At 37.8% G+C, this 15,920-nt stretch overlaps 1 protein-coding gene across 1 annotated transcript in view; it reads left to right on the top strand.

Moving 5' to 3' along the window:
- Positions 1-15,920, top strand: part of SOS2 (SOS Ras/Rho guanine nucleotide exchange factor 2) — a 2,018,564-nt gene that overhangs the window by 1,134,599 nt on the left and 868,045 nt on the right. Inside the window, exon 11 of the mRNA XM_044074288.1 lies at positions 12,589-12,670. Coding sequence (XP_043930223.1) covers positions 12,589-12,670 — 82 coding nt within the window. The remainder of the gene's footprint in view (positions 1-12,588; positions 12,671-15,920) is intronic.

The following is a 15,920-nucleotide window of genomic DNA, read 5'->3' as shown; positions in this document are numbered from 1 at the left end:
CCACACAGTTTTACTGGTTTAAAACCTAATCATAACTTTATAGGGAAATTTTACAGTCTATGTGTTTGCTGCTGTACAGGGCACAACTAACAGCCACCACCCAAACTTGCCTGAATTATAGCAGAGGGAAAAACACTTGAAAACTGACTCATATGCCCTCTAGCCAGTAAACAACCATACTTTCAGCTCCCTAGAGTGATTCTCTATTTAGAAAGACAAGATAAACACAATCTGCCACAAGATAAGTACATAGAAAAACTTTAAACACCAGATCCAACCCAGTTTGGTTTCATCAAGGGCAGATCATGTCTTCTCAACCTGGTGGACTTCTTTCAGAAGGTCACCAAGGCAATGAATGAAGTCAGAGTGGTGCATACTGCCTACCTTCACCTGGCTAAATTATTTGTTACAATTCCCCACTTAGCATTGTAAACAAACTCACTGATATAGGTATAAACCCCTGTGTTACTGCAGGATACCCACATTGCTCACAGGTAGGACCCAGGAAGTTAGGATAAAGGAGACCACTTCCACAAAGAGGCTGGTCACTAGTGGAAACCCTCAGGACTCTGTGCTGGGTCTACTCCTTTTTGGTATCTACTTCTCAGAAGTTAAGGCCAATGTCAAGGGCTTCTGGCTGACCAGGTTTGCATATGATTACAGACTAAGAGCAGTCATATAATCCCTATCCTATAGGAAGGACTAACACAGGCAAATGGCTATTGCCAAAGCCACGACTTAAAACTAAATGCCAAGAAATGTATAGTAGTACCCTTTGGGAGGTCAGCCACCCTATGAAATTACCTGATTGATAGCATGCCCCAACAGTAGAACCAGTAGTCAAGGATTTGGGTATGCATGTAGATAGTAAACCTGGCTTTTGACCAGCATGTGTCTAAAGTAGTAAGGAAATCATTCTGTGTTTCTCAATTTAAAAGCAACAGCATGGCATCTAGGTTCAAGGAAGTCATGATTCCACTTTATTTATCCCTCATCAGGCCCATAATTGAGTACAATGCCCCCTTCAGTGTGTGTACCTGACCAGACACATGAAACAACTGGAAAGTCCACAAAGGTTTCTTTTAATAAACTGGGAATAAACCCCCTATGTTACCTACTGGATTGGCAGCTGGCTCAAATATAGGATGCAGAAAATTAAAATACGGGAAGTTACCTCCACAAAGAGACCATTCACCAGTAGAGTCCCCCAGGGTTCTGTCTTCGGACCTCTTCTGTGTGGGATCTACTTTTCTGAAGTAAAAGCCAATATCAAAGGGCTCTGGCTAAGTTTGTAGATGACTGCAAGCTAGGAGCAATTATTGAATCACCAAATGAGTTGGCCATCCTCCAGGAATGTTTGTCTCAAATAAATAACTGGTGACAAAAATCATGCTCTGAAACTAAATGCCAAAAAATGCATTATTGTATCATTTGGGAAGTGATCTACCACATGGATCTACCGCATTGACAATATGCCCCAAGAGTTGACCGAGTTGTTCAGGATTTGGGAATTTATGTGGACAGTGACCTAACTCTTGACCCACACACGTCTATTGTTGTAAGAAAGTCCTTCTGTATTGCACAGCTTATAAAGAAATTGTGTCTAAATCTAGGGATGCCATTGTCCCCTTTATTCAACCCTCAGGCTATTCATTAAATATAATGCCCCCTTTGGCATATATCAATTCAGACACATGCAACAACTGGAATGCTTACAAAGATACCGTACTAAAAAGATACAAGGCCTAATCAACATGTTCTGCATGGGCCAAGTCCTGTCACTATACTCTATATCCTACAGACTGCTAAGAGATGACCTGTGTCTGGCATACAAGGCATTCTCCGACCAATTACGGATGGATTTACTGCACATCAGCAAGTCAGATGGCATTGAAATACTTGGTCTATGGATCTACACCTCTTCTGCAACGTCAACAGAATGGTTTGGAGGGACAGATTTATCTCAGAGGATACAGCTGCTGTGGAACAGACGTTTTCAAGTGCAACTTCTATCTATGGATGGGAAACCGAAAGTGTACCATCCAGGACTGCCCCCTGTACTACTAATGGAGAGATACAGCTCCTAAATGCTTTACCCCATGCATGGGTCCCCTCAAATTATCTATGGTGTGATCTGAATTATTCTTATTAGGGGTAATATGTAATTATCGACCATGGGATGGGTAATGCCCATCTATAACCAAATAGGGCATATTATTTTGAGTATAAAAAGGGAAATTGGCCAGACTTAAAATGGCCACCAAGGGCAGCTAGCCTAGTACTCACATATGAACAAAAAGAATACAGGGCATAAATAGCATGTCCTGTGCAGATCACCTCAAAGCCCTGTCTCTGTACCTGTTTCCTCCAGACTGCTTAGAGGCGATCTATGCTTGGCATACAAGGCATCTTGGTTCCCACTCTAATAGACCTTTTGCATATCCGTAAAATTAATAGCATCAGAATTAATCTAGGAAACTTTGCTTGTGACAGGGCACATTGGAGTGATAGGTATGTGTCTCAGAGAATTTTTCTCTGGAACAGGCTTCCCATGTATGTGAAACAGCTCTTTCCTAACCCTATTCAAGAGGAACCTAGGCAGGGGTGGGAAATCAGAAGTAACTCTGGGTGTAGCACCTTTGTCTGTAATGGACAGAGGCACCCTGTAAATCTTGCTGTAGCTTACATATACCCCCTTCAAATAACCTGTAAGGCACATAAACTTGTGAGATACAATTGGGATGCCCCCCCCAGCAGTGGACATTCACCTATCAAACACCTATGAACCTATAAAATGGAAGATCCTTGAATTTCTTAATGTAAAAGCATAGCAGAAGCAGCTCTCAAGTGCTGATTAAACAACCAAGTATCACATAACTAAGTCCTTAGCTAATTTGCCCTTCTGTAAGGTGATTTGGAGGCAAACAGAACTAGAAAAGCCAATGGAGAAAAGCCAATTTTTGCTACAAAAATTAAATATAAATATGTATTCTATTTATGTGTATATATTTTAAATATATACACGTGTGTGTATATATATATATATATATATATATATATATATATATATATATATAAAATTATACATCTTTGAACATTGACAAAGAACATTTTAGGTTATTTTCCAATGGTATGAAGTATGTGCCTACTACTAGGTTTAATTTGATTGACACATTTATAGAGCTGAAGTTATATTTAAGGAAATTAAACCTTGCCATCTATTTTAAGGATAGCAGCAATAGTAAGCAGGTCAGTAGTCTGAGGAGATAGTAACACAGGTACCTGTGAGGTTATATCTGTTAATGAGGCAAATCTAGCTCATAGACATATAGATCTATACTTAGAAGAATTTATGTTAGATGATCAAATATCACAGGATACCTACAACTTCTTGAGGGTGGAGTACCCTACTGTAGCTGCCATAGTAGGGGTTCCTAAAATACATAAGAACATAGTAGAAACCCCCATTCCATCCCATTATATCAGGAAGCAAGGCTAAGACCTTTCCATTTGGAGTGGTGATAGGTCCTTAAGACATGTTTATGATAAAGTCCAGCATGTGGCCAAAGATTCATGAAACTTTCTAAGCAGACTGAAAGCTGAAATCTGGGACAAGGATCTTATCTTTTTCACCATATATGTAGTAGACTTGTTTTCATGAATTCCTAAAGATGAAGGGTTAGTAAGCTATACTAACAGCATGAGAAAATATTCAGGGCTGGAATGGGACAGGATTAAGCTACTGGTAGAATTTGACTATTGTTTTGGAGAACAATATTATATATTTCGAAGGAGAAATATATAAACAGACTAAGGGAGTAATTATGGGAGCAGCATGTGCCCCCATATATACTAACTTGGTTCTATTGGACTGGGAGGATGACTATATTTTTAAGAGCCTGTATACAGATAAGATTATTAGATAAATATCTTTCTTGGACAATATTTTTGTTCTGTGGAGAGGTACTGTCGAAGAAATTGAGGAATTTGTAGGATATCTGAATCATACTAGTACTTAAAGTTTACATATTCCTATAATATTCAAGGGATAGCTTACTTGGATACTTTTCTCTCTCACACTGACAAAGGGTTTAAATCTAGAATATACAGGAAAAGCACCTTTAGTCATTCTTATTTAGAATATAGTAGTTGTCATCCTTGGAAACAAAAAAAAAAAAGAGTATACTGAAAGGGCAGTGTATAAGAGTCGCTCGGATGACCTCTGACTTTGAGGAGATAAGTGAAATTGCCAATATTTACCAAATGTTTAAGGACAGAGAATACCCCGTTTCTGTGATTAATGATGTTTCTCAATATGTTATAAGAGAATGGGGTAAAAAATATAAACCATTATTAGGAGCAGAATTGGTAAGTAATAGAAATACACAGATAAATAATAGTTATAGTAGAGCATTAATATTTTATTTATTTTCCATTTGTTTACTGGGTTAGTCCAACTGGACACAAGGTGACCGTTTTCAGCAGAGGCCTGTGGAGAAAACCTCCAGATACATAGTAAAAATGTATATAAACATAGCTATTTTGTACGAAGAGCATCAAATATATAAAAGGAGTCAAATGATGCAGCATACAATGGTTAGAATATTGAGAAACAATTAAACAAGATATTATGCAACAAATATACAATTGCTTGAACATAAGTTATTAACATTAGAATATAATCCAACAGCAGAAATAGTACAAAATATACTTACACGAAATTGGGCTCACCTAAAAGGTGACACCGAGGTTTGTGGAATCTTGGGTTACAAGCCTAACTTTGTGTACAAAACTGCCCCGATCTTGAAAAAAAGATTTGAATATAATAGAGGTATACAAGCACAAGGGAGAACTAATGAAGGTACTAGGAAATGTGGTAGGTGCAATCAATGCTTTGCTATCATAGAAGACAACTATATTATTCCAGAGAATGTTAATAAAACAAAGATATATTTTAAGAAAGGGAACTGTAATACTAAGCAGGTGATATACTTAGCTAAGTATAACACCTGTGCTGCATTCTATATAGGGAAAACCTGTAGAGCTTTTAAAAACAGAATATACAAATATCTTTATAATGTAAGGAGAAAGGACAAAAATAGTGCTCTATATAGACATATAGTAGCTAATCCTACTTGTGCTGCCTTCAGGTTTGGAATTGTGGAAATAGTTATATCACAGCCCAGGGGGTGAAATATAAAAACTATTTTGAAAGAGAGAGAGGTAAGATGGCAGTTGTTGTTGAATGCAACGTGTGACCCTGGTATTAATGATAATATTACTATTACACCTTTGCTGGAATTGAGACAATAGTAGATACAACAATACGTATGAGTGTATCATTGTTATAAATATCACACTGTTATGATGTATCGTATATAGGTTAAGCTTCAGCTTGTCATTAGAACAACTTACAGTATATTTATTATAATAACACAAGTTTACAGCATAAAAACATGTTCATTGCTATTAGGTTTTTAATATTTTTAACATTTTTATGAACAACAATGGTTATTCATATTGTTTATAAGTTGTAGTGCTTTATATACGCAGTTTTTTTTAATTTAAACTGGAACTCATATGGCAGATTGTTACTGTTGCTTTAAGCTAACAAAGTAGTTGCTGTTAATTAATGAACTCATTGGCTTGAAAATGGTATAAATATCAGTGGTGAGTGTCTTTTTATTGATTCCGATGAAGTCTATGGTGCAGTAGATGAAAGAGCTAAATCTTATGGAGTTTTGGGTGTGAATAAAAGACTGTTTGTTTTTTCAGTATACATTGAGTGGACTGCTGTGGTTGTGAAGTGCTTTGGGAATCCTGTGCCTAGTGTTTTCCCTATTACTTTGTATTACTTATTTTTTGCTGGTTGTAAGGGATAACACTGACAGATATGGGGGATTTAGTAAAAGATGATCTAAAAACAGATTAAGTAGAGATGACTATACAATTGTGGAGAGTTGTTTTACAGAGGATGCCATTAAAAAGCACTTTAAGAGTTTTCTGAAACCTTCCCAGTTCTGGTAATGATAGCATATGTAGTATTTGCTAATTTGAGTCAGGTAAACCCTGGTATTCTGCATGCTTCTGATATATTAATGTAAAGATCAAGTGTAATGTAAATTATAAAGTAGTCTATAACAAAAGGGTCCAACTGACACTGTATCGAATATGTGCAACATGCATGTGAATCGTACAGTTTTCATCTGTAGTTATTGTCTTATTTTTAAACACCTTTATTAAGTTATCAGTTAAGCTATACATGTACATGCATTAATAAAAAACAAATTAACATTTTCATTTGCATCCATTATTCATTAGAGATGTTTTCTTTCAACAATTGTCATTAACTCTAACATTAAAGAAACTGCTCAGTTCGTGGTTTCCCTTAAACCTTACTCCTGCCCCTAAACTTTATGCTTGTATTGTCCACAAATCGTCCATCCACAACCTCTTTTTTCCCCATTGTTTACCCATGGGGCTTCAACAGTGACAATCATCTAGAGCCCAGATTTACACCTCTGGGTGAGTAGCCCTGGCACTGTAATTCTTTCACACCACACACTCGCACCTGTGGCCAATTTAGAGTATCTAGTCTACCTACTGTATGTCTTTAGAATGTGGGAGGAAACTGGAGCACCCAGAGGAAACATACGCGAACACAGGGAGGACATGCAGACTTCAAATATTTATATTATACTGTTGAAGCAAAATAGTGCTTAAAAACTGTGTGTGTGTCTGTCTGCATGAATTGTTTGTCTGTTGGCTTAGGTCTTGGCTAAAGTTAGTTACTGGACCAGTTCACTTACCTATTTAACAAATAAAATAAATATTTATAGAGAGCTATGATGAGGATAGTGAAAAGTGAAGAGCATTTCCTACTTTTTTCACTGGATTGCAAATACTTATTTTAGGAGGGGTTTGCATACAAATTTAGGAACCAGGCAGCTTATGGTTAAAAAAAAAAAAAAACTACTGAGCGTAGAAAGCCGGCATTTAAGTACGTAATCATAATTGTGTTAATAGGATGTTAACAAAGAAAAAATTACTTTCAAAAAAATTAAGCCTACTCATAATAATAGTGTTTTATCACTGTTCTAATGGGTGAATGAAGACTTCAGAATTTTTCATCAACCCACCTATGTGTGGTTTTAACTGTACTGCACATTAAAGCTAGGAATTGAACAAAAAAAACTGAAGGCTTCTAAAAGCACGCATAGCCAGAAATGTTCTTGCATTTCAGCTTTTGTTCACTTTGAAAATATTTTGTTATTGTGTCATTCTACTTCCATAACAAAAATGAGCTGATTTTACATATGTACTGCTTATGCATTATCAGATTACCATTGTCTGGAGGTGGTGTGTGTGTGTGTGTGTGTGTGTGTGTGTGTGTGTGTGTGTGTGTGTGTGTGTGTGTGTGTGTGTGTGTGTGTGTGTGTGTGTGTGTATTTATAAATGAGCAAATTATGGGTATTTCAGGAGGGCACTTTTTCAGTCATTCACCTCTACCCACCTATGAGAAGTTCCAGCCAGATATAGCCAATGGGAATATTTAAATTTTCTGTATGTAATTAAAGATATCATTTTGGAGAGCATTTGCATGTAGTTTAGAGATAAGAGAGCTTGCAGTAGTGGTACTACAATGTATAATATTTTTATAACACACACAGGCCATAATATGATCATTTGACCAAAAAAGGTTTAGGATAGTCATTTATTTCAGCCTTGCAGACATTTTGTGGTCTTATTTGAGAACAGTGTTTACAGAAGGTATAACACACTTCTTGATTAATTCATTAAATTTCATTTACACAGTAGTGAAAAATAATTTCCAAGTACAGGTAAAAAGAAATATCTCCCTTTACACGACTGCCTTATACTTTCTCATTTTAAATGCTGTTGCTGTAATTCACCTCCATTGCAAACAAACCTTCATCACTGAGCAACACACTTTTTCCTTTTTCTCGGCACTATGACTAAAGAAGTGGAATGTGAGATTTGAGTGGCACATCATAACTGTTTGCTGGTGGCCTCCATCACGCCATTCCGATCCTTTTAATTTGATGAACCAAAGCTCCTGATCAGCAGATGTTCCCCTTCCTTTCCTGTCTCTCTCTCTTTAACAGATCACCATCTTTTCCACATTTCTGTTATCTTTTTTTCGTAAGAAAAGTCTTAACATTAGTGTTATGACAACTTGGAAGGTGCACAACCCAGTAAACTAGTAAATTGTAAAAGAGATGCATGTTTGTACACCTGTCTGGGGTATCCATACATAACTTTATCGTGATGCGGTTGTAAAATAAACTGGAAACAATGATAGTAACCATTCAGAAACAAAGCAAGTATTTTTAATAAGAGTATTCTGCAAATACAATGTCTAATAGTATATATTAACCATAACAGTTTATACTAAGAACAGATCTGATGTTTTCAGTTCATATTTCCACTATCTGCTGCTTGAGGTAATTGCCCAGATAACTCTCCAGAATAGCTATCTAGCTTTAATATCGTTTGGTTTAACATTGCTCCTTAAAAACAGTTAAACACACTAGTTAACTATTTATTTAGTTTAAATTGAGATCAAGAATTAACTAGAGACTGTACTATTTTATTTTCATTATATTACAAAATTTAGCAAATCGTCCAATGACTTTGCACCTTGTGTCATAATCTACTTTAATAAATATATACACATCTTAAGTACTTTGGTCTGAGAGTGCCTTTTCAAAATCAATTTTCATTACAGAATCCCATACAGACATTTTTTACTGTGCTCTGTCATTCTTTTTCTATCACTCTATATTTTTAATTTCTGTAATAATCCTTTTCACCTCTCTTATTGTCTTTGGTTTTCCATTTTGTAGTTATAGCTTTCTTACCCACTGTCAGCACTGAAGATAACAATAATTTCATCTTTTTAGTACATATTAGTTTACATCCATTCTATAAAAACATCTGTATACTGAGGTTAAAATCAGCTCTTTCTCTAATGTAAATCCTTCATGTACTGAAATGACTAACCTAAGGTTTAATCTCTTGTTTTTGCTGTGTCATTTTAAGGCGTAATTACAAGTCAAGGGATCTGCTTAGACAGATTCATCTATCCTCTGTATGTAACTTTGGGGGAAGCATTAGATTGCATAATGCTCATTAAAATGTTCACCATTGCCACAGATGAATAGTGTTTGTGTTTACATTTTCTAGTACCTTTATATTCAGTGCCTTGTGTTGTAATAGCTACAGTATAGAATTAAGCCAGTGCTTTTATTATATTATATTTTTAATTCTGACCTTTTTGATTAGTCTTCTGTACAGCATCTGCTACAAAGACCTTGCTTTAAATCTACTTTCTGTTTTAATGCACTGTGTACTTATACAGGCAGTCCCTGGGTTACGGACATCCGACATGTGAACAGCCCATAGATATGAACAGGCTGCCTCAATGTCAGAAGTAATATGAAAAAAATTAAAATAGTTAAAGTTGCTCGATTGTGTGTGAGAGAGATGGGGAGAGTGAGAGCAATGTGTGAGTGAATGCATGTATGAATGAGGAAGTGACTGTGTGTGAAAGATCAGGAGAGTGAGAGTGATGTGTGAGTGAATGCATGTATGAATGAGGAAGTGACTGTGTGTGAAAGATCAGGAGAGAGAGCGATGTGTGAGTGAATGCATGTATGAATGAGGAAGTGACTGTGTGTGAAAGATCAGGAGAGTGAGAGTGATGGCGTGAGTGAATGCATGTATGAATGAGGAAGAGACTGTGTGTGTGTGTGTGTGTGTGTGTGTGTGTGTGTGTGTGTGTGTGTGTGTGTGTGTGTGTGTGTGTGTGTGTGTGAAAGTGATACCTCTAAACCTCTTAGAGCAAGAAATCTGGCCAAAGCCATAAATAAAAGTGGGACAAATGCCCAAAAATAGGGACAATTTTAATAAATATTGCTCTTACAAACTTTGATAGAATAACAGATTTTGCATTAACATGCATTTTCTGATAGATATGAATTCTGAAACTCAAATGCCTGTTATTATTTTCTAACTGTGATATGTAATGATTTACGCCTAATTTACCAGTATATGAAAAACAGACCAAAAATAGGAGGCCAAAATCTGGACATTCTGCACAGTTGAGAAGTATGATTTTGTGTTTGTGTGAAAAAGTCCTCAAACACTGCATTTAATAGCAAGATGCCTTAAACCAGCTCTGTTGATAGGAAGTAAGGATGCATAGCTCATAGGAATCAAGGAAGCATAGCTACAGTATTATGTTTAAGATTTTTTTTTTTTTGTTTGGAAGTGTTTCTAAAGTGTTTTATATGCAAAGAAAATAAAATAAATACTAGACTGAGGCAAACATTTGGCTAAGTGACATTTAATAAGAACCATGTGTATGTGTTTCGACTTGCATACAAGTTTGACTTAAAGACAGACTAAAAAACGGATCTCATCCTTAACCCAGGGGCTGCTTGTAGTACATCATTTTTTGCAGTGTGTTCTCATTCTCTGCATTGTTTATTGTACTTCACTTGTATGTGTGTTGCATAGTTATTTTCTGCATTACTTTGTGTTAAAACATTGTTTTTGATGATAAAATTATTGCCTTGTATGTTAAAATATTGCCTTCCCTTTAACTCCAAGGTTGTGGCAGAAAAGGATCCTCGGGCCAGTTTTGAATAAAATGAATAGGCAGCAATGGCCTTCTTAGGGGCTAGTATAATGAGAAGTAGCAGTGACGGTCCATAGCATGCCATTAAGCTTAAATGTGGTGGACTGCATTCATTAAGGTACCACAGCATGTACATGGAGGTGTACATGTCACTGTACCTTTCCACGATTCAACAACTGTCCTTACACAGTGCTGCATGGTCCTGTTAGCAAGAAGACATGTAGCACCGCAAAAGACTGGCCCTCAACATATTAACATACTAATGTGTGTTTTCTCCTCAGAACCACCAATAGGAATACATCTACATGGCTATCGCCACCACACTGCAGTATTTGGTCTTTTTCAGCTACCTAACATGAACTTGATGGGGGGACTACTAGACACCAGTGCCAGAATGGTTCCAATGGTAGTACTAATATGGGGGGGGGGTGATGCACTAGACACCAGGAGATACTTTTTAATGTGCAGTAATAGCAGTAACAGTTGTACAAGGATTGTGGGGGTGCTAGACTCCAGGGAATACTTTTTAAAGTGCAGTAATGGCACCAATAATAGTTCAGGGGTCAGGGGTTGGAGGATGCACTAAACACCAGGGAATACTTTTTAAAGTTCAGTAGTAGCACTGAAGATTGTTCAGGGATCAGGGGTGGGGGATGCACTAGGCACCAGGAAATACTTTAGTGCCACAATGGGACCAGTGGTAATACAGGGATCAGGATTTGGGGAAAACATTATAATGGGGATTAAGGTAGAGGGGATAGACTAGACTGCCAAGGCCTGATATGTGCCATAATGGTAATAAATTAGTATGGGGGAGATCATGGGGAGGGCAGATATGGTAGGGACAGGTACAGGGACTGTGGTGTGTGTGTCTGTGTGTGTGTTTGTGTGTTTGTGTGTGTGTGTGTGTGTGTGTGTGTGTGTGTGTGTGTGTGTGTGTGTGTGTGTGTGTGTGTGTGTCCAGGAGGATACCACTGCCTACACAACAAGTAGGTTAATACAGTGATGTACAAATCGGATGTGATTCTCACATCACTTTAGTAAGTCTAATTATCACTGTATTAAGTATGATTGAAGAAACTTGCAAATAAGCCAATAATAAGGTCTTACCTCAATGTGACTAATATGTTTCCGAATTGCAGATGGCCACTTCATGGTGGAAAGTCTTCTTAGCGTGAGCCATGTGACTTATGTCAGGTACTTTAATGAGTTCCCATGGGTGGAAAAAGTGTGGCTTGACAAAACATTTCTGCCGGCAAAACTTTTATTTCAAAGCTGTTGAGATCGCTTGAATGATAAATATTCACAACCCCTGGAATAAGTTACCATTGCAAGTCAAACAAAGTACAGCTTTTGTCCCCTTTAAGGTCAGTCTTGATGACACTTTGGATAGACATAAATTTTAGCAGGATTGTCATGCGTCCCTGATCATTTTTGTTAGATAAGCCCTTATGAGAGCTTGAAAAGAGAGGTAAGAACATTTTAGTGTGTCCACTTAAAGGTATCTGTGGCTAGGTAGCTAATGGTCTCTGTGATTTCTTGCCTAGTATAATTCCTATGTTGCTTAAAAACTTGAATTTAACATAAATTATGGTGACAATACAAAGGAAAATTATCACTGCTGGATTGCATATTGCAGACTGTTAGACTGCTTGTGAAATTATTCCTGTTTAATTCACGCAGCTGACAACGTTTTCCAAAGTATAACTGGTTACAGTGTAATTTAAAGTTGTTGTTATGGTATATATGGTTCTGGTTTTTTGGATTTTATTCAGTTGTTGTTATGGTATATTGTTGCATAATGTCTTTACAGGAATTAAAAAGGTCATGACCAGTTAAATTATGTGCATAAATTGACTAATGTAGCCAGACGGATAGTAATACCATGAAGTGTAATTTATCATTCTTTTATAATGTCGTTACAGATCCTAATTTTGTGCGCACTTTTCTGACAACATACAGATCATTCTGCAAACCCCAGGAGCTACTCAACCTTTTGATAGAGCGGTGAGAAACAAGAAAAGCTGTATCCTTTTGTTTTGCCTGTTTCAGTATCAGAACGACAAGTATTTCTGAATTTTAACTTGCTTCATGATTGATGGGTAGCCCCTTTATAGTCAAACACTCAGGAGATAAAAGATTTTGTTCTCATTCTAGACCTCAGTGACTTCAGCCTCTGCATCTGGTTCATTCAGTTCCAGATGGTCACTGTGTCGGAGTATAGGCAGGTTTTCTGGGCGTGACAGGTGCATCTTGGTTACATATAGGAAGCTGCTTTAGTTTACTCTGGGTGATCTTCACTTTTATTACATAGTATTGTTGTTTGAGCTTTTTTCATTGCTGAGAGGTTTTGGTCTTGGTGGCAAAATCCTTGAAAGAGGAAGCTGGCGTGATTTACTGAACCTCGATGACTGGTCCAGGTTGCCTCATCCAGGGACTCCCTGGATGTGGTATTTCAGTGGCCACTGGTACATACATAGTTGTAGCATATGTATTCATGTAATTATAAACTGATGACGCTGTGGTGACCCCTAACCGGGAAAAGCCGAAAGAAGAAGAAGATCTTGTAGCTCTTTCATTAAGAGGAGTTTCCAAGAGAAGGGTCTGTCTGTGTTGTGATTTCATTATTAGTGTGGGTCAATAAAGATCTTGTTGAATGTACATTGTCTAACTCTTTCACTCTTTCATCTTGATGGTTCACATGTTTTGTAGTGTACATATTGTACTGTTACCTTTAATGGTATCAGAATTCAACTTTCCTTAACACTGGCTACTGTATTTTCATGCAGTGCTATTTTGACACTTCAGAAGCTATGCTCTGCAGTCTGCATATTTTTCCTAAAGACACATCTACCATATCACATTCCCATGCAACAGAATGGTATTTTATTTTGATTTTCAGTTCACAGAAATTTTATTTATTTATTTATTGACATTTGTTAACCGGGAAAGTCCACTGGGTCAGTAACCCATTTTCAGTGGAGGCCTGGGGAGAAAAGCTCCACAATTAAACAGTGAGATATAGACAGATGAACAATTTTCAAGTATCAAATTAAACAGTGTTATAAGATTAAAACATTAAACAATATATAGACAATATTAAACTTAGCAATATGTAGTCAGAACTTCTGTAAGTCTTGATAAACAGTTGGTAGTGTAGTACAATAATTTTGAGTTGTTACCTTTGGAATTGCAAGAAAAAAAACATGGCAGTTCTTGCTGAAAATCAGTTACAGCAGTAATAGTAGTATAAGACTGAGGCTGTCTGGGTAAGAGTTATTTAGAGCCTGTGGAACTGGGTAAGTATTAAGTAGTGCTGGTTTGCTTGATTTACACTGGCATGTGAGGTTGTCAAGGAGGTAAGTTTTTAATTCTATTTTGCATGTCTTTGTGCAGTCTATCTGGGTAATGTGGGTGGGTAAGGAGTTCCATTTCTTAGCAATGCTATATGAGAACAAGCATTGTCCAGCTCTTTTATTGGGCTTGATTACACTTGGTAGTAATTTATTGGAGCATCTAAAGGTGCGAGAAGGAATATAAGTTTGTATTATTGATGACAGAGTTGGGCAGTTATTTGGTCTATAAATTAGTTTATGGGCTAGCATTAGTTGGGTATAGAAAAGATATTTAGGGAAAATCCAACCAGCTGAGTTCAGTGAGTACTTGGCAGTGATGTAAGCAGTTAGGCTTTCCTGAGGCGAATTCAGCTATTTTATAGTAACAGGACTGAAGTTTGTTGCTGAGGGAAGAGTGGAGGTTAGTAAAGAAAGCACTACCGTAAAGTAAGGCAGAGATAAGTAAGGTACTAGCCAGTTTTGTTTTGGTGTTTTTGTCCATATACAGTTTGACGATAAAGCTTGCCAAATTTAAAATGTGTTTTCTTTATTGCATTGAGAATGTGTGTTTCAAAGGTAAGTTTATCATCAATTGTAATGCCTAGTAGTTTGGCAGATTTTACTATTTATATTTTAGATGTTCATCGTGTTACCCTGCTGCAGTCATCACACTTGGGTTATCCTGTCGTCAGGCGGTCCCGCAGTCGGCCTGAATTCCAAAGTCTTGATCCGGCATCGGTTGCTGTCACTTCTTCCCTGACGTCAGTGCGCCAGGGGTATATAAGAGGCATCCAACGCCATTTTCTTCAGTCTTTCTTGCTGCGCGGTACCCGAAGCAGAAGCAGTTCGCAAGTGCCGGTCGGCCGACACCTGAGATTTTCGAATCGAATTTCAGTCCGAAGTCTTCAAAGCTAAGTACCCCGTTGGGGAACCTTTTCTTGCCTCAGTCCGATGTCAGAAAAAGTTAACAATTGCATTTCTTGTGGGAAGCAAATACCTCATAAGGACTTTCATTCTTATTGTATACCTTGCCTAGGCCCAGACCACGACGTCACTGGTTGTCGGTTTTCTGCTAGGTTCAATAAGCGAACTATAAAGCGACGCTTTGATTTCGCATGACGCTACTTCGGAAGGAAATTTAATTACACTATGCCGTCAGAGCAACCGACTACCAGCGTGCATAAAAAACGCAAAGATAAATACAGGCAGCCTAGATCCAAGCCAGACTCCGAGGCTTTGGCTGGGCTGGTCGCCAGTTCTCCGGTTTTCAGTGAGGTGCCTACGCAGCCCCTGACGACCGCAGAATTGGAACCCCAGACCACTTCGGATTCTCAAGCAGAGAGTTCTAGGCCGACGCAGCCATTTTCTTTAGGCCCTACCGACAACATTGCAGAAGGAGAAGCCGGCGCTGCAGAAACACCTTCGGTTACAGAAGGTGTCTTCAGACCGACTACTCTTACCATTAAATCTTATGCTAAGCTTAAGACTCCTCTAAAACCAAAAAAGACTGCACATCAGTTTCCAGTTCAAGGCCCCATGCCTAAGAAACAGATGCTTAAAATGGCTGAAGATTTGATTTCTTTAATCAGGGGTTCCCACCCCCCCACCCCCCAGACAAAAGGCATAGACAAGAGGAGGATTATGCCTCCTCTCATCAAGTGTCTATTTCCTCAGGCTCCTCTGAGGAACAGGATTACTCCTTTCCCCCTTATGAAGATTCTGATGCTGAAGATTCCATTCCCTCTGCTTCTCCCCCTGAAGACTATTCCTTCGGGGAAACCTTACATACCATGAGGGAACATTTCCACTGGGAAGGTCAGGACTACTCCGACTCAAAGAAAAGGCTCCTAGAGTTTCTTTTACTCCCCCACCACAGACCACTTGCTATCCCTCCAGTTTTAGACATTGTGGATGATATAAAT

This window comes from Protopterus annectens, chromosome 6.part0 (assembly GCF_019279795.1).
Source record: "Protopterus annectens isolate FY-2018-M chromosome 6.part0, PAN1.0, whole genome shotgun sequence".
In the NCBI taxonomy this organism is placed as follows: Eukaryota; Metazoa; Chordata; order Ceratodontiformes; family Protopteridae; genus Protopterus; species Protopterus annectens.
Note: the sequence above shows the minus strand (reverse complement) of the source record. Positions and strands in the feature narration are given on the sequence as shown.